At 48.3% G+C, this 20,030-nt stretch overlaps 1 protein-coding gene across 4 annotated transcripts; it reads left to right on the forward strand.

Annotated features, from left to right (window-relative positions):
* Positions 1–5,371: 5,371 nt before the first annotated feature.
* Positions 5,372–19,588, forward strand: DDX6 (DEAD-box helicase 6). Of its 4 annotated transcripts, none has more exons than XM_042473553.1 (14): positions 5,372–5,789; positions 5,916–6,372; positions 8,510–8,573; positions 8,890–8,994; positions 9,197–9,326; positions 10,429–10,575; positions 10,679–10,773; positions 11,242–11,364; positions 11,503–11,631; positions 11,841–11,957; positions 12,679–12,742; positions 13,370–13,471; positions 14,508–14,679; positions 15,919–19,588. In XM_042473553.1, the coding sequence occupies exons 2-14, from the start codon at positions 6,173–6,175 to the stop codon at positions 15,953–15,955; spliced, it is 1,485 nt and encodes a 494-aa protein (XP_042329487.1). In that variant the 5' UTR covers positions 5,372–5,789; positions 5,916–6,172; the 3' UTR covers positions 15,956–19,588. The 4 variants fall into 4 exon arrangements, with proteins under 4 accessions (XP_042329487.1, XP_042329486.1, XP_042329490.1 ...); XM_042473552.1 differs by having other exon boundaries at positions 16,242–19,588; XM_042473556.1 differs by having other exon boundaries at positions 5,373–5,789; positions 14,508–14,690; positions 16,242–19,588.
* The last annotated feature ends 442 nt before the right edge of the window (positions 19,589–20,030 follow it).

The following is a 20,030-nucleotide window of genomic DNA, read 5'->3' on the forward strand; positions in this document are numbered from 1 at the left end:
TACTACTACTACTACATACTAGAGACCCTCATGGAGCAGAATCCCTAGAGGGACCTGCCAGCCCCACAAGACAGGACTGAATCACTTCCACTTTTCTCTAGGCAGGGCAGGCGGTGCCTTTTGGGGTGTGCCGTGCCAACCCCACTGCCCTTCGCCCTGCCCCCGTTGCCCCAACACTAACCCAGTGTGCATCAGGGACTCCATTGCTGTCGTGCGCCCATGGCCTGGGGTGCCGTCGCTGCTGTGTCTTCTTGAAGGACTTGGCCAACGAGAGGATAACTGAAATGAAATCATAAAGAGGGGGCCACACCTCAGAGCATTTGCAAGGCAAAGGCAGCGTCCTCCTCGCCCCAAGAGGATGCTCGAGGCAGTGCTTTTAAAAGGGTATGTAAAAACGATTTCTTCTTTGTCACAAAAATAGGGCAAAGGTCTAGGCTGGCTTCACCCAGCATCACTCTCAGTCCCCCCGATGTGAAGGTTTCATGTGTTTGTTTTGTTGTTGTTATGTGCTGTTTCCACAAAACGCAAGGGTCCAGACTTAATAGGGGAATGTATTTAGCTCAACAAACCAGCCAGAGGCTTTGGGGCGATTTAAAAAATCAGGAGGCGAAGGCTGTTCTATAATTTGGCATATATGTGTTAGTTTGTGGCGTTTTTTTTTTCAGCTATGTGGCCATATTCTGGAAGAGTTTATTTCCTGACATTTCCACCTGCATCTATGGCCTTTTGCGTCTTCAGAGAAACTTGTATCTGGCATCTTCTCCTGGCCTAATGCCAGAGATTTTTGTGTATGAAACATGGTTGCATAGCCTGAAATCCCTCCCCCCCCCATTAAAGCAGGGGCTTTCAGTCCATATTTAACAATCTGAAAAATCCTGCAGTTTTATTTATACGGTAAAAGAATTTCACCATTCACAGGAGAGCCAGAGACACGAGAGCAGAGACAGCGCAAACACAGAGACGAGAGCATAAGGGACGTAAAAGGCCAAAAATCCCCTCAGTGACACCTTTATTTATTGGACAAATGAAATGCACAATGTATTTGTTGCAAACTTTGTGAAGCTGCTGTGTACGTTGTTGCATTTTGTGTTGGCCAATACATGGCATCACTGATGATTGGGATTTTTGTTTGTATTTTCTTAATGCCAACCACAAACTTGTTTGTCTGGGCTCAAGGATATGGAGAATCTGGGAGTTGGAGTAATGCTGCAGGGCCCAGACTGGCAAGCTTTTCTGGCTGAAGGCTATGGAGTTCTGGCAGTAGGGAGTATAGGCTGAAGGGCCCAGACTGCAGCATCTCTGGCTCAAGGCTATGGAGTTCTAGGAGTTGGGAGATGCTGCAGGCCAGACTGCAGCTTTTTCTGGCTGAAGGCTTATCGGAGTTGCTGCGGCAGTTAGGGTACGTTGCGGAAGGGCCCGAGACTGGAGCAAGCGAGCTCTGTTTAGGCTGAAGGCTACGGGAGTTTGGAGTTTGGGAGTATGCTGCGGGGCCCAGACTCAGCTTCTTCGGCTGAAGGCTCTATGGAGTTCTGGTAGTTGGATTATTGATAGCAATGAAATAATTATTTTTTTGCTCCCAAGCGCTTTCCCGTCGGGCGGTTGAAGCTATGGTTTAAAACTGGTGCATCAACGGAACTTAAAAATCTTACACAGGCTACCCAGGTCTGACGTAAGATTCTTAATTATTTGCGGGGCCCAGAGTGCAGCTTCCTGGCTGAAGGCTATGAGTTCTTCGGAGTTGGGTTATGCTGTGCGGGCCCAGACTGCAGCTTCTCTGGCTGGAAGGCTATTGGATTTGTGGGGAATTGGATTATGCTTACGGGGCCCAGATGCAGCTTCTCCTGGCTGAAGGCTATGTGAGTTCTGGGAATTGGGTATCGCTGGTGGCCCAGACTGCAGCCTTCTCTGGCTGAAGGCTATGGAGTTCTGTGGAATTGGGTTATGCATGTGGGCCCAGACTGCAGCTTCTCTGGCTGAAGGCTGATGGAGTTCTGGGAATTGGCGGATATGCTGCGGGGGCCCAGACTGCCGTTTCTCTGGCATGAGGCTATGGAGTTCTGGGAATTGGGTATGCTGCTGGGGCCCAGACTGCAGCTTCTCTGCTGAAGGCTATGGGAGTTCTGGGAATTGGGCTGTATGCTGTGGGCCAGAACTGCGATTCTCTGGCTCAAGGCTATGGAGTTCTGGGAGTTGGCGTATGTGCTGGGGCCCAGACTGCAGCTTCTTCTGGCTGACAGGCTATGGAGTTCTGGGATTGGGTATGCTGTGGGGCCCAGACTGCAGCTTCTCTGCTGAAGGCTTGGAGTTCTGGAGATTTGGCGTATGCCGTGGGCCCAGACTGCAGCTTTCTCTGGTCAAGGCTATGGATTCTGGGAATTGGGTATTGCTGGGGGGCCCAGATATGCAGCTTCTTCTCGGCTGAAGGTATGGAGGTTCGGGATTTGGGAGTATGCTGCTGTGGGCCCCGACTGAGCTTTCTCTGGTTTCTGGGCGGAAGGCTTTGTGGTGATTTGGGATATTTGGGTTATGTTGCTGCGGGGGGCCCAGACTGCTGCTTCTCTGCTGGGCTTGGAGTTCTGGGATAGTTGGGTAGTATGCTGTGCGGCCCCGACTGCAGCTCTCTGCTCAACGGCTATGAAGGTCTTGAATGGCGGATTGCTGTGGGGGCCCAGGACTGCAGCTTCTTGGCTTGAAGGCTATGGAGTTCTGGGATATGTGTGTTATGCTGTGGGGGCCCCGACTGCAGCTTCTTTGGCTGGACGGGCTATGGAGGTTCTGGAATGGTTGTAGTGTGGGGCCCAGACTGCTGCTTCCTCGGCTCAAGGGCTATGAGTTCTGGGAGTTGGCGTATGCTACGGGGCCCAGATGCAGCTTTTTCTGGTTCTAGGTATGGAGTTCTGGAGTAGGGAGGTATGCTGCGGGTCCCAGGACTGCACCCTCTCTGGCTGAACTGCTATGGAGTCTGGGGTTGGAGTATATGCCGTGGGGGGCCCAGAATGCTGCTTCTCTGCTCCGGCTATGGAGTTCTGGAGTTGGGAGTATGCTGTGGGGGCCCAGACTGCTTGCTTCTCTTGCTCCAAGGCTGCGGGAAGTCAGTTCTGGGGAGTTGGGAGATGCTGTGGGGCCAGAACTTGCTGCTTTCTCTGGTCAAGGCTGCGGAGTTCTGGGAGTTGGGAGGCGTATGCTGTGGGGCCCAGACTGCAGCTTCTCTGGCTGAAGGCTGTGGACCTTCTGAGAATGGGCTTTGCTGCTGGCAGGGCCAGACGCAGCTTCTCTGGCTGGAAGGGTGGAATTGGGAGTTGGAATATTGGCTGTGGGGCCCAGGATGCAGCTTCCTCTGGCTGAAGGTGTGGAATTCTGAGGAATTGGGATTATGCTTGCTGACAGGGCCCAAGACTGAGCTTCTCTGGCGAAGGTGTGGCCTTCTGGGAGTTGGGGAATATTGCTGTGGGGCCCAGACGCAGCTTCTCTGGCCTGAAGGCTGTGAATTCTGGGAGATTGGGATTTGCTTGCGCAGGGCCCAGCTGCAGCTTCTCTGGCTGAAGGCTGTGGAATCTGAGGAGTTGGGAGTATTGCTGCGGGGGCCCAGACTGCAGCTTCTCTGGCATGAGGCTGTGAATTCTGGGAGTTGGTAGTATGCTGCGGGCCCCAGGGACTGCAGCTTCTCTGGCTTGAAGGCTGTGGAATTTCTGCCCACAACAAACTCCAAACTGCCAGAATCCATAGCTTGAGAAGACAAGAGGTTAATAGGTGTATTGTTGGTCCTGGATTCTTTATCAGGTGACACTGTCAGCCTCTTTAGGAGTAGGCGACTGCACCACCAGTAGCCCTCCTTTGCCTGGTGTCTGTGCGCATGCGCATCCTTGGCTCGGCGTCCGAGGGGCGTGGCCTGTCAGGGGGCGTGTCCCGCGCGGAGGGAGGACGGAAGGAAGGAGGAAGGCGCCATCTTGTTGTCGCGTCGCCGCCATCGCCAGAGTCCTCAGCAGAAGAGCTACTCAGCGGAAGCAGAAGCGACGACGAGGCGGAGGAGGAGAGGCATCGCCGGGACGGAGGGCCGAGAAGGAGAGGCGGCCGAAAGGCGGCCAGGCGAGGCAAGGCAAGGGGGAGGCCTGGGCGGCGGGAGCGGGGCCTATGGCGGAAGAGGCGCTGCTCGGCCTGGGGAAGGAGGGAGGGAGACGCCATGGAGGGAGCCAGCGAAGGGCGCGGGCCTCGTCCGCCGCAGCGCCCAGGGAGAGGCCCGGGGGAAGGAGGCCTACCCGAGGCAGGCTCCGAGGAGGCCGCGGGCAGCCCTCAGGCCCCGCGAGAGGGGCGTGGGGCCGGGGAAGGACGCGGGGAAGGCCCCGCAGCCAGGGCCAGGAGCCAGTCCATCGCCCCCGGCGCCGCCATGGCAGCCTCCGCCAAGGGCCTCCTTGGCAGCCGGCTCCCCGGATGGGCTCCTCCGTTCTGCCTCCCAGTCACCCCTCTGCGGCCCAGTCCCCGGGGAAAGGGCTCTTCCTTCTCCGCTTTTTGGGCTCCGGAAACCGCAATACGCGGGTCCTCGAGGCCCGTTCCATCCAAGGGGCAGCCCTGATAACAATGGCAATGGGCCCTTGCTGTTATCCTTGGCTGGGGCTTGGTTCCAGGGCCACCCTGGATCGCAAACTCCGTGGATGATGCTCACGTCCCTTGTGGAGAATGGGCGATAACAACAATTGTCCTAACGACAACAACAACAACAACAACAGCTGCACAGGGCCCTTGGTCTCCTTCCAGGATCCCCCTAAACCCAAATACATGGGTGCTCAAGTGCCATTGCATCCAAGGGGGGGGTCATTATTAGTCTAAGTGGAGTCTAAGGCTTCCATGGCCTGCATCCGTAGTCCTTGTGGGGTTTTCGGGGGGGGGTCTGTGAAGGCCATCTTCCAGAAGAGCTTCTTCCTGACGTTTTGCAGTCAGCATCCTTCTCTGAAGATGCCAGCAGCCACAGACACGTCCGGAAGAAACTCTTCTGGAACATGGCCTTCACAGAGCCCCCCGAAAAACCCACAAACGGCTGTTGTTGTTGTTGTTGTTGTTGCAATGTGCCATGGCATCCACTGGTTGCAGTACCCACTGTTTATAGCAAAATCCATGGATGCTCAAGTCCCATGATATATATCCAATGGCATATATATACATCCCTTATATAGAATGGCAGAACCAAGCTTCGCTTTTTGGAACTTGTGTATTTTCAGATACCTTCAAGCCAAGGAGGGTTGAATCCGTGGATAGAGAATCCGTGGATAGAGAATCCGTGGATAGAGAAGGCCTGCTGTATTCACAATGCTGTTCTCTTTTGTTTTCTGCCCCCTTTTAAAGGTCTCAAACTTTATTCCCATTTGGAGCTCTTTCGTAGGAGAGACACATGCCTCTGACCCCATTGCATTGCATTGCAAAGGAACAGTTCCTTGTTCCTGTGTGTGACGTAAAGAAGGCAGAGGCTTCTTTTGCAGCATTTATCAGTCAGGAGGAAAAGCAGAAATAAAGTAAAGGAAAAAGAAACTGTCAGAGCATCAAGCAAGAAGACATTTGGGCTACTAAAGACTGAAGCATTGAGCTTCAGTGGGTTCCTGGCTTGTTCATAAACGAAGACCATTAATAATCCAGATGGGAACAGTTTTCAACTGAGGGTTTCTGTGCAGTGGCTAATCTGTGTCCACAAAGAGCCAGTTAGTCTAAGCAGATAGCAAAAAGTCTTGTGGCACCTAAGGCTGTTTTACACTTCATCCACCCATGGATTTCAGTGGATAAAAGTGTATGCTACTGGAAAGGTAGTGTGTGATAGTAATAAAAAGTACTCTGAAGGGGCCCCAGGCCTCTAATGTGTGTTCCTTTGAACACATGTCGGTTGTTCAACCTGCTGCAAATGCTAACAGCGCTGTCTTGTCTTTTTTCAGACTGAAGTGAGTGATTCTGGATAGAACTCAGTTTCGTTAGAAGACTTTTAAAAGAGTTGTTCCACAGAGTGCATCAGTGCAAGTGACTGCTTTACTCTCGAGTGACTTTACAGGTGCTTGCCTGCGTTGCAATAACAGACTCATAATATTGAGCAGGACCTTATTTATCTCTTCATCTTGGAGAGTCTAATAAACTATTACAGTTTCTGTACTCACAAAGTTTTGAAGTTGAAAAAGACACCTTTACAAATCAAAACATGAGTACGGCCAGAACAGAGAACCCTGTTATAATGGGTCTCACCAGTCAGAATGGGCAGCTGAGGGGCCCAGTGAAACCCAGCGGCGGCCCAGGAGGCGGAGGAACACAGGCTCAGCAACAGATAAACCAGCTGAAACATCCCAACACAATCAACAACGGCACTCAGCAGCAAGCACAGAGCATGGCCTCCACTATCAAGTAAGCGTATGCCTGGAAACTCATTAGCGATGGCAGCACTTTGAAAAGGTGCCTGGCTTTTTTGAGAGGAAACATTTGTTCTTGTAGTTGGGCTTCATTTATCAGACATGTGATGCCAAGCCTTATTTTTCATTCTTCCTGTTCTTAATATCCCTTCATGTTCATTATTTTAACCATCAGTTCTATGTGCCCCTTGTTTTCTTGTGTTCTGTAGTGTCATGAATGTACACAGTGTCTTAGAATAACACATATCATCAAAAGGCACCATTCTGCCCTGAAGAGAGTATGGTTTAATTTGGCAATGGAGGCAATTTAGCAGCAGCACTCCAAGCACAGTTAAGAATACAGAACTGTAGAAGAGATCCAAAGTGGAGATGTTTTAAATGCTTCCTTGATTTGGTATATGCCCGGTTCCCTGACCTGGCATATGTCTGAGAGCAGGAAATGCCACATTGCAGGGCCACCTCTGAGAAAACTCACATTTGCACATCCAGTGGCAGTGGAACCTACAATGTATTTTTACATCAGGGCTTCAGGGAGTGAGCTGGTATTTAAGGGAGAAAGTGCTCCTTGGGGCATCCTGGAATCATGCCTTAAGGGGGCTTTAAAAGTAAGCAACACCTTGAATTCTACCTGGAAGCAAACAAAATGGCTACCAGCAGAACTGATGTTGCATGTTGTCAGCAGCTAATAAGAGGGATTTTACTTGGCTGCTGATGAGGACATGACAAATTGACGTCTCTGGGCAGTCTCCAAGAGCAGCTGCACATAATGTACTGCAGTAGTCATTCACATCTGTGAGACTTCTGAACCATGAGTAAAAGTGCACTTCTCATCATTTTGGGTTTGTTGCTTAACGTCTTCAAATTTACTCCCAAGTTCTCAAGATCCTGTCTCAGTATTTTCTTGGCCAGACTTATTCAGAGTTGAGGTTGGCCTGCTTAGTCTCCCATCCTGAAGTACCTGGAGCTGCTTACCCACCTTGACTCTCAGGTGTTTGCTTAATACTGTACAGATACCTGACTGGTTCTCACATTAAGCAGGTTTTTGTTTTGGTGTCAAAAGAATTTGGCCTCCATGTAGGCAGGCAGGTTATTGCTCTGAAAAAATTGTGTCTTGTCTTGCACTGTAAACAAGTTAAGATAGCTGTGCTGTTTGCAGCAATAACATGAGAACTTCCTAGAGCATGTGGTTTGCTGCTGTCTCAATCTACTACAGAAGTGGATGTTCCTCTTCTGACACACCTGCTGCCCCAGATCTGTTGCTTTTATAAAAATTTAACTGTTGTTGTGTGTCTTTAAGTCATTAAGCATTCCATTGCTGCCTGTGAAGACTTTGGGGAGAGGGAATGCCTTGAACTAGTGTAAGTTACATTCTTTGGGGGGCTAGATTTTCAATGCGCTCTACATGGGGCAACCCTCATGCCTCATTCAGAAGCTGCAACTGGTTCAAAATATGGCAGCCAGATTGGTTACAGGGAGTTCTAAATTTGATCCTATTACACCTATCTTAAAATCCCTACACTGGCTGCCTATTAGCTTCTGGGCACAGTATCAGGTGTTGGTCATTACCTATAAAGCCCTACATGGCTTGGGTCCAGCTTACCTGGGGGAACGCCTCCTCCCATACAATCCTTCCCGCAATCTCAGGTCCTCTGGGAAGAATCTCTTGCAGTCTAAGAAAACCAGACTGGTAACGACTTCCCAGAGGATGTTTTCTGTTGCCACTCCAAAAGTCTGGAATGACCTGCTGGAGGAGATCAGCCACATAATATCTTTAGAGGCCTTTAAGAAGGCAATAAAAACTGATCTCTCCCTAACTGACCTCCTTGGAATATTTACTCTCCAGTTGCATAGCCGTTCCCACCGGACTGTGATCGTGATTTTATTAAGTACGTTTTTGGTAGAATTTTAGTGGGAATTGTTGTTTTAACATCATTTTAGGGTGGGAGGGAGTTGTAGGGTGTTTTTGCTATGTTTTTACTTGTGACTTTCTGTGTAGCATTTTTATTGTTCTTTTGTTTGTTGTTACACGCCTCGATCCAATGCTGGCTCTGCAGTGGACTCAGCTGAGTGAAACGGGAAATCTTTTGTGGCTAGAATCCAGTTGCTGACATGACATTGTTTTCTCCCTTCAGACCTGGCGATGACTGGAAGAAGACTTTAAAACTCCCTCCAAAAGATTTGAGAATCAAAACTTCGGTAAGGGTTCCTGAAGCTGCCAGGGGTCCAAATAAGGACAGGGTTTTACCTGGAGTTAGCAGAAGTGTCTGTTTCCAGCAGGTGAAATAAGCTTAGCCAATAATTAATCTGGCCTCAGAATACAGACTGGTACATCCGTGCACAAATATAGTTGGCTTTATTTCTTGCTCCTGGTGACAAATAAGTGTGTTTGTGGGGGGTGGGGAGAGGAAAGTTTGCTTACTGACTGGCCACTAACTTCTTTGGAAATGCCTCTTGTATTAAGACTGTCAGCTTGCGAATATATGGAGGCTGACTGTCCTCTTTCCCTGTTCAGGATGTGACATCCACAAAAGGAAATGAATTTGAAGATTACTGCCTGAAACGGGAGTTACTGATGGGAATTTTTGAAATGGGCTGGGAGAAACCATCTCCTATTCAGGTTGGTACATAGCTAACACATTTTAGCCCTCTAAATTTTTCTTAGCTGATTAAACAGAAGGAAAGCTGTTTTCACAGGTGCAGTGGTGGCCTGACAGCATGGGCATAGTCTATCCCAGAAGTTAGGGGAACATGGTGTGTAGTTCTTCTGGCCTCCAGTAAGTGTTGTGTTGTTTCTTATTGATCCCTGTGGTGTCTTCCAGGAGGAGAGCATCCCCATTGCTTTGTCTGGGAGGGATATCTTGGCTAGAGCAAAGAATGGAACTGGCAAGAGTGGCGCCTACCTCATTCCCTTACTTGAACGGCTTGACTTAAAAAAGGACAACATACAAGGTCAGTTGAAGGTGGCCCTGTCTCCAGAGAAGTGCCATGAAGTCTCAGAATCCTTTTGAGATTCTGGCTTTCCTCCAGTGACATCCAGGTGCCACACGTGGCCCGCCTCCCCCGGCTGCTCACGTCCCCCTTGAGAGTTGTGTCAGGCTGAGAGAATGACTGGACCAAAGTCACCTAGCGACTTTCAGAGCACAGTGCTGGTGATGGAATCAGTAACTAGCTCTCCCAAGGCCCATCCGCTCACTCAAACGGCTGTGTTAACACTGGCCTGGTTTTGAGATAGACTGACTTGATCTTGCAAATCAAGCTAGAACAAAGGACTTTAAGAAATTATGTCTATATTCTGTCCACATGGATCATATGCACATTGTCATGCCTCCAGAGCATCTTTGATGCTCTTGAGACATATATTTAGTTGAGATTATATTAGCTTTTCTATGTATTAGGTTAGAAGGGAAAATAGAGATCTACAGCTTTAAGAAAGGCAAGGATTGTGGGAAATCCCAGGGTCTTATGCTGTCTCCCTCTAGCTAAGTTTCAGTGTGTAGTAAGATTTCAGCCAAGTCAGACCTGGAGAGAGTATTTTCCTTTGACAAAAAGATAAGTCCACAGAAGAGTAAAGAGAAAGTCCTCAAAAGAAGAAAGATAGAATCCACCAAGAGAGCAAGGTATTTAGGAAGGACTAGTAAGAAAAAGGAGATCAGTTTCATGTTTGTGTTTATAATCAGTAAAGCTTTTGAAACTTAAGAAATTTGTGGACAAGTCTTTTGTTCTGGCTGTGATCCCGAGAGCCAGAGGCCTTACTACACCCAAAGCCCATAGCATCGCTCTTGGGACAAAACACACACACTGTCAGTTAAGACTACTTGAGACCAGCATGCTTTGTCCATCAGCAGCTAGCCTTTCTGAGGCTTATACTGAAGGGCAGAGAACAGAATGCTGTGCACGCCTTCCTGTCTAACAGTAGTTTTTTTATGCTAGTGAAGTTGTGATTTCCAGAAGTCTGAAGTTCAGCTCTTAAAAGGACACAACAGTTATTAGCATAGTGGTACTTTGTTGCCATCTGGAGGCATGGGTCCTGAATATTTTGCTTCTCTCCCAGCAATGGTGATAGTTCCCACACGCGAGCTTGCCCTGCAGGTCAGTCAGATCTGCATCCAGGTCAGCAAACACATGGGAGGGGCCAAAGTGATGGCTACCACCGGAGGAACCAACCTACGTGATGACATAATGAGGCTGGACGACACAGGTGAGCGGAGGGTTGCTTCCGGAAGCCCAAGGTGGATCTGCTCTCTTTGAAACACCGAGAATCCAAGTGGCATCTCTATCTCTCTGGCCTTTTTCTTTTGCAGTGCATGTGGTGATAGCTACACCAGGGAGGATTCTCGATCTCATCAAGAAAGGAGTAGCAAAAGTGGATCATGTCCAGATGATTGTTCTAGATGAGGTAATTGTAGCATTGGTTGAAGCTTGTGTTCTTTACCAGTGAAAGTGGTGGCATTCAGCTGCTGAACTGAATGTTATGTTTTTTGAAATGTAGTTTCACAGTGCAGTGGTTTGAGCGTTGTAATATGACTCTGGAGAGCAGGGTTCAAAGTCCTGCTCTGCCATGAAAAACTGCTGGCTGACCTTGGGCAAGTCACCATTTCTCAGCCTCAGAGGTTGGCAATGACAAACCCCCTCTGAAGCAACTTCCCAAGAAAACCTTGACATAGGTTCCCTCAGGGTTGCCCTAAGTCGGAAACAACTTGAAGAGACGCAACACACAAATCATTTGAAGTCAGGGTTGTGTTATGATAGCTTGTGAGGGAAGATTTTTCTATATTTAAAGAGTTACGGTTAGATAGTTCAAAGAAGGGCAAGATATACATGAAATGGGTAAATGATGTTTAAATTAGTCTTTTTCTCATTCCAGGCAGACAAATTGCTCTCTCAAGATTTTGTTCAGATAATGGAGGACATCATTCTCACCTTACCCAAAAACAGGCAGATCTTGCTCTACTCTGCCACATTTCCTCTCAGTGTACAGAAGTTTATGGTGAGTGCATTTTTGACAATTCCTGTCACACATCTGATAAAGCTCCCAAATGTTCATGAACCAGTGCCTGAATCCTGGTTTCCTGCAGACTATATGTTTCTCTACATGCCTGGATTTGTGTGTATGTGTTTTTTCCAGAATTCCCACTTGCAGAAACCCTATGAGATTAACTTGATGGAGGAGCTGACCCTGAAGGGAGTTACCCAATACTATGCTTATGTGACTGAGCGTCAGAAAGTGCATTGTCTCAACACACTCTTCTCCAGGGTACGCAGTGTCTTATTCCCCCCCCCCCCCCCCGAAAAAATGTTTTTGGGGAGGGAGGATGTCATGGAATCAAGGCGGTTAAGCCATATGCCTAAACAGTAGACTAATGACCACCTTCTCTCACCTTATGGATTTATTTTGTTTTATTTCTTTGCATTGAGGTTTTCTTAGAATATTTACATAGTGACTTTTTTTGTATTTGTATGTAGCTCCAGATAAACCAGTCGATCATCTTCTGCAACTCTTCTCAGCGGGTTGAATTGCTAGCTAAGAAAATCTCCCAGCTGGGGTATTCATGTTTCTACATCCATGCAAAGATGAGACAGGTCAGTTCAGAGCAATTGACAAACTCCTGTAGGATTTGAATATAAGTTTGTTACTGACAGTGAGGTGGAGGAGAAAAGGTCCTTATACCAAATGCATGTGAATGCCTTTTTTTGCAACTGTCTTTCTTCCTGCATATCAAACTACATTTCGGCGCTCAGGCAGAGTGGTGAGGTAGGAGCACTTGCCTCCAGCCCTAAACCAAAGAGCACCACAGTTGACCTAGCATATAAGGCAGTGGTTCCCAACCTTTCTAATGCCGTGACCCTTTAATACAGTTCTTCATGTTGTGGTGACCCAAACACATGAAATTATTTTCATTGCTGCTTCATAACTGTAATTAAATAGGTGTTTTCCAATGGTCTTAGGCGACCCCCATGAAAGGGTCATTCGACCCCCAAAGGGGTCCCGACCCACAGGTTGGGAACCACTGATATAAGGGGAGAGGGAGAGACTGTAAAAAAAGGCTTGTTTGCGCCAAAATAGGTTGAAAGGAAGAGGTCTGAACATGAGAGTACAAAGGGGAAATGGAAAGTGAGTGTAGCACAACATGGCTGTCAACACGTTTCACCATTCAGTTGAGCTTGTTTTCTGTGCTTGAGGATAGCACACAGGAGCACTTGCTCTTTTCATGGAGGTCTGAGAGAGAAGGTTTTCTCAATGGTTGGTCTCTGAACATCAGGGGTTGCTGGGTCCAATAAATCTCCCACTGTTTCTTGCTAGGAGCACCGCAATCGTGTGTTCCATGATTTCCGGAATGGTTTATGCCGCAATCTTGTTTGCACTGGTAAGTGTCCCTTTTTTCTCTGACCTCCCTCCCTTGTAGCTTACTTTCTAATGGCTATCCAGTAGTATAGATAATGGGAACATTTGGTATTTTCCTTGTGTTTCACACTTTAGACAATAGGACAGTGTAACATGCAGGAATGCAAAAAGATGTTTTGGATTTTAAGAATAAAAGGGATTGCCCTTAAGAGAAATCCTCTCTTAATTTCTTGTGAATTTACTAATGAGTTTGGAGGAGCATTTGCAGTTGAATGTGACAACAGAACAGCTAAAATTCAGATTCTTCCATTTCTGGATTTTATAGCTTGGACAAAAAGCATGAAACATGAAGGGATATGGCAAGACAGGAATGTATGTGTTATTGCCTGTTCTAATTCGACCTCTGGCTTTCAAAGGTCCTTCAAACTATTCATCAAAATCTTGCAACTCTAAAAGTATCTGTAAAGGGTATGCATCAGGCAAGGGGAAAAATGAAAACAGCAAGAGGCACATCTTAAACTCATTTAAAGCACTTTTATTCTGCTCAGCGGTCTTTCTAAGACAGGCTTACATATGACCAGCGTTGGTTGAGGGCCACCTTCTATGCAGTCTTAGTCAAGTGGTCTAACCTGGGCTGCTTGTCTTTCAGATCTGTTTACCCGAGGTATTGATATCCAAGCTGTGAATGTTGTGATAAATTTTGATTTTCCAAAGCTGGCAGAGACATATCTCCACCGTATTGGCAGATCAGGTGAGGAAGTTTAACTACTTGGATGGTGATGATTTCATTCCAAGCATTGCTTCTGAATTCTCATGACAAATCACTGGATAGGGACCGTGGTGCTGGCCATGTGCCGTAATAATAAATTCATTCATAGGAACTGTAAATCTGAGAAAAGCTGAAGGATGCGGTTAACATATCAGCCATCCCTTTATTTGGCAGAGGTGATCTTTGCTAAATAGCTCTCTTGATTGGCAAGCAATACAAAACACAGGTGGCTATGATGGTCCATGAGAGATTTTAAGCAGGACAGTGAATTGTCATCCATACTTTTATGACCTCAGCAGTACTTGGAGCTGCCCCTGAAATCTGCTCAAAAGTTTCAGCTGGTAAATCACAGCTTTCCTTTCTGGGAGTGCTTTGACCCAGATGTATTTGCCACAACAGCTGTGCTTGCTGCCATCTTGATTCTGAGTGCACCAGGGCACACGGGTGAAGTCCTGTCCAGCCAGTGTCTGTGTGGCCTTCTTCCTGTCCCCCGTCTAAAACAATATGACCTGGTAGCATTTCAAAGGAGGGGTGGGGTGAGATTGGACAATGTTCAAGTGTTGCCTCGAACTCATGAAACAGTGGTGGTACCCCACCAGAGGGTCCAGGGGTAGGCCCTTGCTTTTCTTGGTAAGCTGTAGGTAATGTGTTCAATTGTGGCATAATTGTTTGATGTGGCATCTGTACACTGCTTTTGGGCTGAAGAAGAGAAGCAGTGGATGAATGTACCTGGCTTTACAAGAGAGATTCAGATGTGAGGGGTTCTTAGCCCATTTTACCCTGTATTGCACCCTGTCCCCCAGGGGAGTATTAAAATGCCACATTTCTTCTCAGTGATTAAAATACTACAGTAAACGAGGATGTGAAACTCAACACTGTAACTTTGGGGGAGAGGGAGGGGAGAGAACTAAGAGCCTCTCAGTCTGTCATGGCTGTGTAGCCATCTTCAGTGCTGCTGGTGGACTGGGCACTCACAGCTCAACTGCATTGAGCCTTACCATCTGGTTTCTCTTCAAAGGGCGATTTGGCCACCTTGGCCTGGCCATCAACTTGATCACTTATGATGATCGATTCAACCTGAAAAGTATTGAAGAGCAGCTGGGAACAGAAATCAAGCCCATCCCTAGTAATATTGACAAGAGCCTGTACGTGGCGGAGTACCACAGTGAGCCCGTAGAAGACGAAAAACCGTAAGGGCTGCGTACGTATCTAACTTTGCTGGCTTGGGGAGGGAGAAGTCAAGGCCTCAGCCTGCCAGCCAGTAATTTCAAGAGAGGTCCACAAGAGCTGAGAGAGCCTATCCTTAAGGTTGCCTGGCAAGCTGTGTCACATGCTTGCCAGGCTTTGGACCGAGCTAATTAATGGGCACAGGGCATTGTTGCCTCTCTGCCCTTTGCACTTATTAGCAACTGATTCCCTTAATTACAGTCAGATACGGGTTTATTACATGGTCATGGGGTACCCCGTGATTTCTGATGGATTTTGAACTCAGGGAGGGTCTGGGTGCCTGTCTTCCCAAGAGCCTGGGGCTGCCTTGTAGCTTGCCTTGATGTGAGGCGCTTGGGCACAATGCGGTAAAAAGCATTTTTGCCAAACAGCAAAAATTTGTATCTTCGTATTTCTTAGGGCAGCCAATGGGAGCCACAATGATATCATGTGTGTCAGAGAGGCACTTGCCTTGAGGGAAACATGGCTTGTCTTTGACACTCTCTCAGGGGATTGCCTGTTTGTCCCAAGGAATGGTCCTTCCATCTGGGAACAGCAGCAGGCAGGTGGAGTGAAGGGTTGTGCTCAAAGGGGTGATGCCTTCCTGAGTTCCCCAACTTATGTCTTCCTCCAGCATTTATGTGCAGCTATGCAAGTGGACTGTTAGATGTTGAGGGGGGGGGGGTTATGTTGTAAGACTTTAGGCAGGCAGCAGCATGGCTGGCCCCATCCCCTTCCAAGCATGTGCTCTGGCTGTCCTCGCAAAGGATCCGTCTCTTGTGAGGAGAGCCACCTTCTGCACTAGTGGGGGGGGGGCTTCCTTTGGAGCAAGAGCCCTCTTTAGCAAGAGTCCTGTCGTCCTGCTGGGAAATGTGGGAAGACAACCCCCTCCCATATGTGGGAGCGGGCTGACTGTGGTCATCCTGCCTCTTCCCATGTGTCCCTTCATATACTTGGTTCTCTTCTGAAGACCACAGTAAAAGCAGTGTCTTCCACATTTGGCCGATGGTCCTCAGTGGGTCTGTGCAGGGGTTGTGTGTGTGCAAATGCTCCCCCCATTCCTGGTCTTTAGACAGCTGCTGCTCCCCAAAACTCACTGTTGGGCTCCAGGCAGTTTTATGCTCTTGGGAGCTCCCTAAGTGTTGAGATGTGTTCTTGGTTTGGCTCTCCTGGGGGCTCTTTGCATGTTGACTAATGGGAGTATTTGTTTCTTTCCTGTCTAGGCTTTGCTTAAACACACAAGCCAAAAGAGCCCTTTGATCTGGACATGTGATGCATCATTTCTTTGGGGAGGCCCTTCTCTTTGTGGGTTTTTCAATTTTTTTCCTTTTTCTTTCCTTTTCCTTTTGGAACTATGAAGATTAAAGAGCTGAGATTCCCCCCCCCCCTTTTTTTTTTTTTTTTTTTTTTAAATCTGACAGTGAGGACGGAAGCAGAAGATAGGAAGGAAATACCTTTGTTTTTTCCCTTGTGTTTGCACTGTGTGCTGACTGAACATTAGTTGCACTAACTGCTGGTTTTAATTTCTTTCGTTGTGGTGGTGAAGAACTCTGAAAAGAGAAGACTCCCAAGCTCAAGCTTACCTGCGATTCCAGATTCAACCCCAGCCGCTTGCCTGAGTGCATTTCAACTTCTCCTCGGCTCCTCATCTGTCTTCTAAGCTAAAGAGCTTGTTACTTATTTGTGCAAAGTGCCTTACGCTACCAGACCATTCAGAATATCACCTTTCAGATACAGCCCAAGGAGTCCTTTTGGTTCAGGTCAAAATCTCTCTCCCCACCTCCACTCCCCTTCCCTTCCCACCGACAAGCAGGGCCAGCAGGTGACGCTTGTCAGTAATACCTTTTTGTTAAAGATGTTTTTGTTAAAACAACGGAGGAGTTGAGATGTGGTTGCAGTTCACCCACTCTGTAAATAACATGTATTTAAACTAAATAACCTGGACCATCTGGGTTGACTGAGTGCAACGCTGGCCCTCTGGGAGGAAAGAGCCACTCGCCACCCACCTGCAGCAGGAGCCATCTGGGGAAAAGCCCTCGGCTGCCCTTGGAACACTACCAGGACGAGCTTCTTGAGTCTCCTTCGGTGGCCACAGCACTTGCTGGGTAGATGTGTCTCAGAGCCGTGGTAATCTTTCCTCTCTGAAGTGTGTGCCACTGAAAATTGGATGTGTATACTTGTATAAACTCTGTAAATAAGTGTTTTTTTCCCCCTGTTATGGGTTCATATATAACCTCTTCCCCCCCCCCCCCGTTTTTGATGAAGTTTGCTGGGGTTAAAGGGATTATAGATAGATCTTGACAGCAGCTAAAGGTGAGAGGGGCTCAGTATTCTGCAACACTGCTCTGTGCCAAGCCAGTAGGTCCAGCATGCTATAGTGCTTGTGGCACCTTGAAGAAGGGGGGCAGAGGGATAGGATAATCCCCTTTGATGTGCTCTTTTTAGAGCCCCCCCCCCCAGAACTAGGAAGCTGACGCCTGACTTGTAGGGGAAGGAAGAGCTCATTCACTTTGGTGCACCTGGGCATGCAGGGTGTGGATTTAGGGTGACCAAGAGCAATAGCCATTGGCCAGTTCTGGAGTTCTCTTCCTTGTGAAGGTTGTCTCCAGCCTGCCTGCCTTGTGACTCTGAAGCAGGCAAGGGCCAGCCCCATGTCCAGGCTCTTCGCTCTTCTCTCCTTTCCATCCTCCTCTGCTTGGCCTTTGTACGAGAGATTGGTGTGGTAGGCCCAAGCAGTGTTGTTTTAAATTGTGCCCCTCCCAATATATGCTTGATGTTTGGCCTGATCTACAGGCAAAAGGAGTGAGGCAACTCAACTTGTAAACTTCTTAAGAATTCCCTTCCAGCCTGACCAGCAACAGGCTGCCAGGAGGCACTGGGACGCACACAGCCAGCCCCTCCCTTCTCAGACACCACATATTCGGACACTGCACTTGTGGCTCCCTCCTTCCTTTCCCCAGGGGCTGAGTGTTGACCTGTTTTGGCCCTGGGTTGGGATTGCAGGAAGACACCTTTGCCCAGCCCATGCCTCAGAAATGTGCGCTAGCACTAGGTGCCTCCTGGCAGCCCTCTTTCAAAGTGAAATTGTTTTTGTCTTGAGTAACTTCCACAGTAACATAGCAGGAGCTGCACTAAAAACCCCTCCTCTGCTGGGGGCTTCACAGCAGCTGCATCAGACCGGCAAGTACTCTCTCTAGTGGGTGGGGGGGGGGAATATAGATAATTCTGACCAAAAGAAAAATCTTGCTTGTCGGCTGCAGCCAGTCTGCCTTCCCAGCAATGGAGGAAAGGAGTAAATTTAGTGCAAAAAGTGACAAGTGTGCAGAACCCTAGGATCTTGTGAGAGCATGCACACTTGGCGTGGTGTCATGAGTGGATGTGGCCGCTATGCCCCTCGTGCCATGCTGATCGTGTCACTCTTGAAGCACAGCATTTTTAAACGGAAAGTATTACTTTACATGTGGCCGCCCAGCAAAGGAGCGGCAAATCTGCCTAGAGTCCTGGAAAACCATTTTTGGGTGGCCTTTCTCAGGTCAGAAGGCCACCTGAACTTGGCTAGTAGCTGTCTCTCTCCAGGATGCAGAGGGACTTGTAAAGGGAAAGATGCTCCAGATGTGGACAGGGGAAAGCCCCGTCCCTTTTTCTCCCCTTCTGAAAATGACTATAAACATGAACATTTTTAAAATTCTTGTTCATAAAGGTGAATTGTCAAGAATCTCTGCATTGGTCACAGATGTTTTTCTGCTGGTCCAAAGAGAACACTGAGATATGATGCCTTGTGGCTGATTCAGCCCTTAGGCAGATGTTGAGATCACCCATCTATAGGATGAAATCCCTCAGAACAAGTCAGGCTTGATCTCTCAGTGTGCTCTTCCCAAAATGTGCTGCACTTGCCAGAGATTGCCCAATTGGGGGTGGGGAGAGGGGTGGGTTGGTATTAATTTTTAAATTTAATTTCTCTAGAATGAGATGGGAGCATCTTTCCTTTGGCCTTTGTTTTTGTGTCTGTTGATGGGGCTGGGTGAGGTCATGGAAGCAGGACACAAAAACAGATGTGTTAATGTCAGACATCTCATTCTAGCTTTCTTTATTTTAAGGGTGGGCTTACCTGAACAGGGCTTGCTAAATGCTGACAGATAAGGATGGATCCGTGGGCGTTTGCCAGCATCCTTGCCAAGGTGGGTGCCTTGGTTTCCAGCCGTGAGCTGACCTGTGCTGCTGGAGCCAAGCATGCCCCTGGCTTGGGCAAAGTAAGCATTGCTGGCTGAGCAGACTCACCTTCTCTTCTGGGAGGGTCCAGAGAGGCCTCTGGGGAGCAGGGGGCACCTCAGGCTTAGCAGGACTTACTTTGGAGCCCCCTCCGGCTGCGAAGGGCAGACCGGGGGGGGGGGGTCCTTCCCTTCTGGCAGCGTTCTCAAGCCCTGCGCAGGTGATCTATGTGGGGTGGGATCGGATGGGTCTACTAAGATACAGCTTGGCTGTATTTTAACCAAGAATTGTGGGGAGGGTTATCTGGGAAAAAATAGTCAATATTCCCTTTATTGAAGAAAAAAAACTGGAAAGCTGAAGAAGTGGGACATACTTTTTGTGTTCAGTTCAAACAACATTGTATTTCATTGGTCCTCAGTCCAGGCCATGTTCACTGTGAACATTGGGGACTAGAATTTGGAAAGGGGTTGGGGGGGAGGGAAAAGGATTTTTTTGGGGGGAGGGGCAAACTGGTAACTGGCAAATGTCCAGCAGAGCGCAGTTTTGATTTGGTGTGTATCTCTGTACACAAATATGTACTGGAAGGCTGATAACCATGTTGGTGTCAGAGGACAGAAATGATGACAGATAAAATCCTGAGTTATTTTTAAAGCAGAGAATTAGCTCAATAAAAGCTCACTGGGACTTAAGGTCTTCTGTCCTGATTATTTGTTTGCCTGGTGCTGTGGTTTGGCTCTTGCGTGGGTTGTGTTGTGTTGTGTTCTGTGTGGGGGAGATTCAAGACGATGAGAGGGTGAGGTTTGTCTGTAGGCGTTTAGCAGCTGAAATGAGTTCTCCCCCCCCCCACAGCTGCCCTGTCTGCTCTGGGGCTGGAGCTGCCTGTGAGGGGTCTGGCTGGGCAGAGGACCCTTCTGTGGCAGCCAGAGGAGGGGGAGAGGCGCAAGGGGTGGGCACCAAAGCTGCACTCCAGTGCTTAGGAATGGAGTGTGGCTTTGGCGCGACCTCCAGACTCTTAGGACCCATGCATCATTTAAATGGCATACCTCCAAAGAGACCCAAAGCAGCTTTATTTTGGCAGTCTGTAACAGGCCAAAGTGTTGCAGATATTGATCTCTGGGCCGTTTCC

Source organism: Sceloporus undulatus, chromosome 6 (assembly GCF_019175285.1).
Source record: "Sceloporus undulatus isolate JIND9_A2432 ecotype Alabama chromosome 6, SceUnd_v1.1, whole genome shotgun sequence".
Lineage (NCBI taxonomy): Eukaryota > Metazoa > Chordata > Lepidosauria > Squamata > Phrynosomatidae > Sceloporus > Sceloporus undulatus.

What these genes read in the sequence shown, in the direction of transcription:
- DDX6 (XM_042473552.1), top strand. Translation starts at nt 6,173, where the DNA reads ATGAGTACGGCCAGAACAGAGAACCCTGTTATAATGGGTCTCACCAGT. An exon ending in AATGAGGCTGGACGACACAG is followed by an intron (nt 10,576 to 10,678) that starts GTGAGCGGAGGG and finishes TTTCTTTTGCAG; the next exon opens with TGCATGTGGTGATAGCTACA. An exon ending in CCACCGTATTGGCAGATCAG is followed by an intron (nt 13,472 to 14,507) that starts GTGAGGAAGTTT and finishes TTCTCTTCAAAG; the next exon opens with GGCGATTTGGCCACCTTGGC.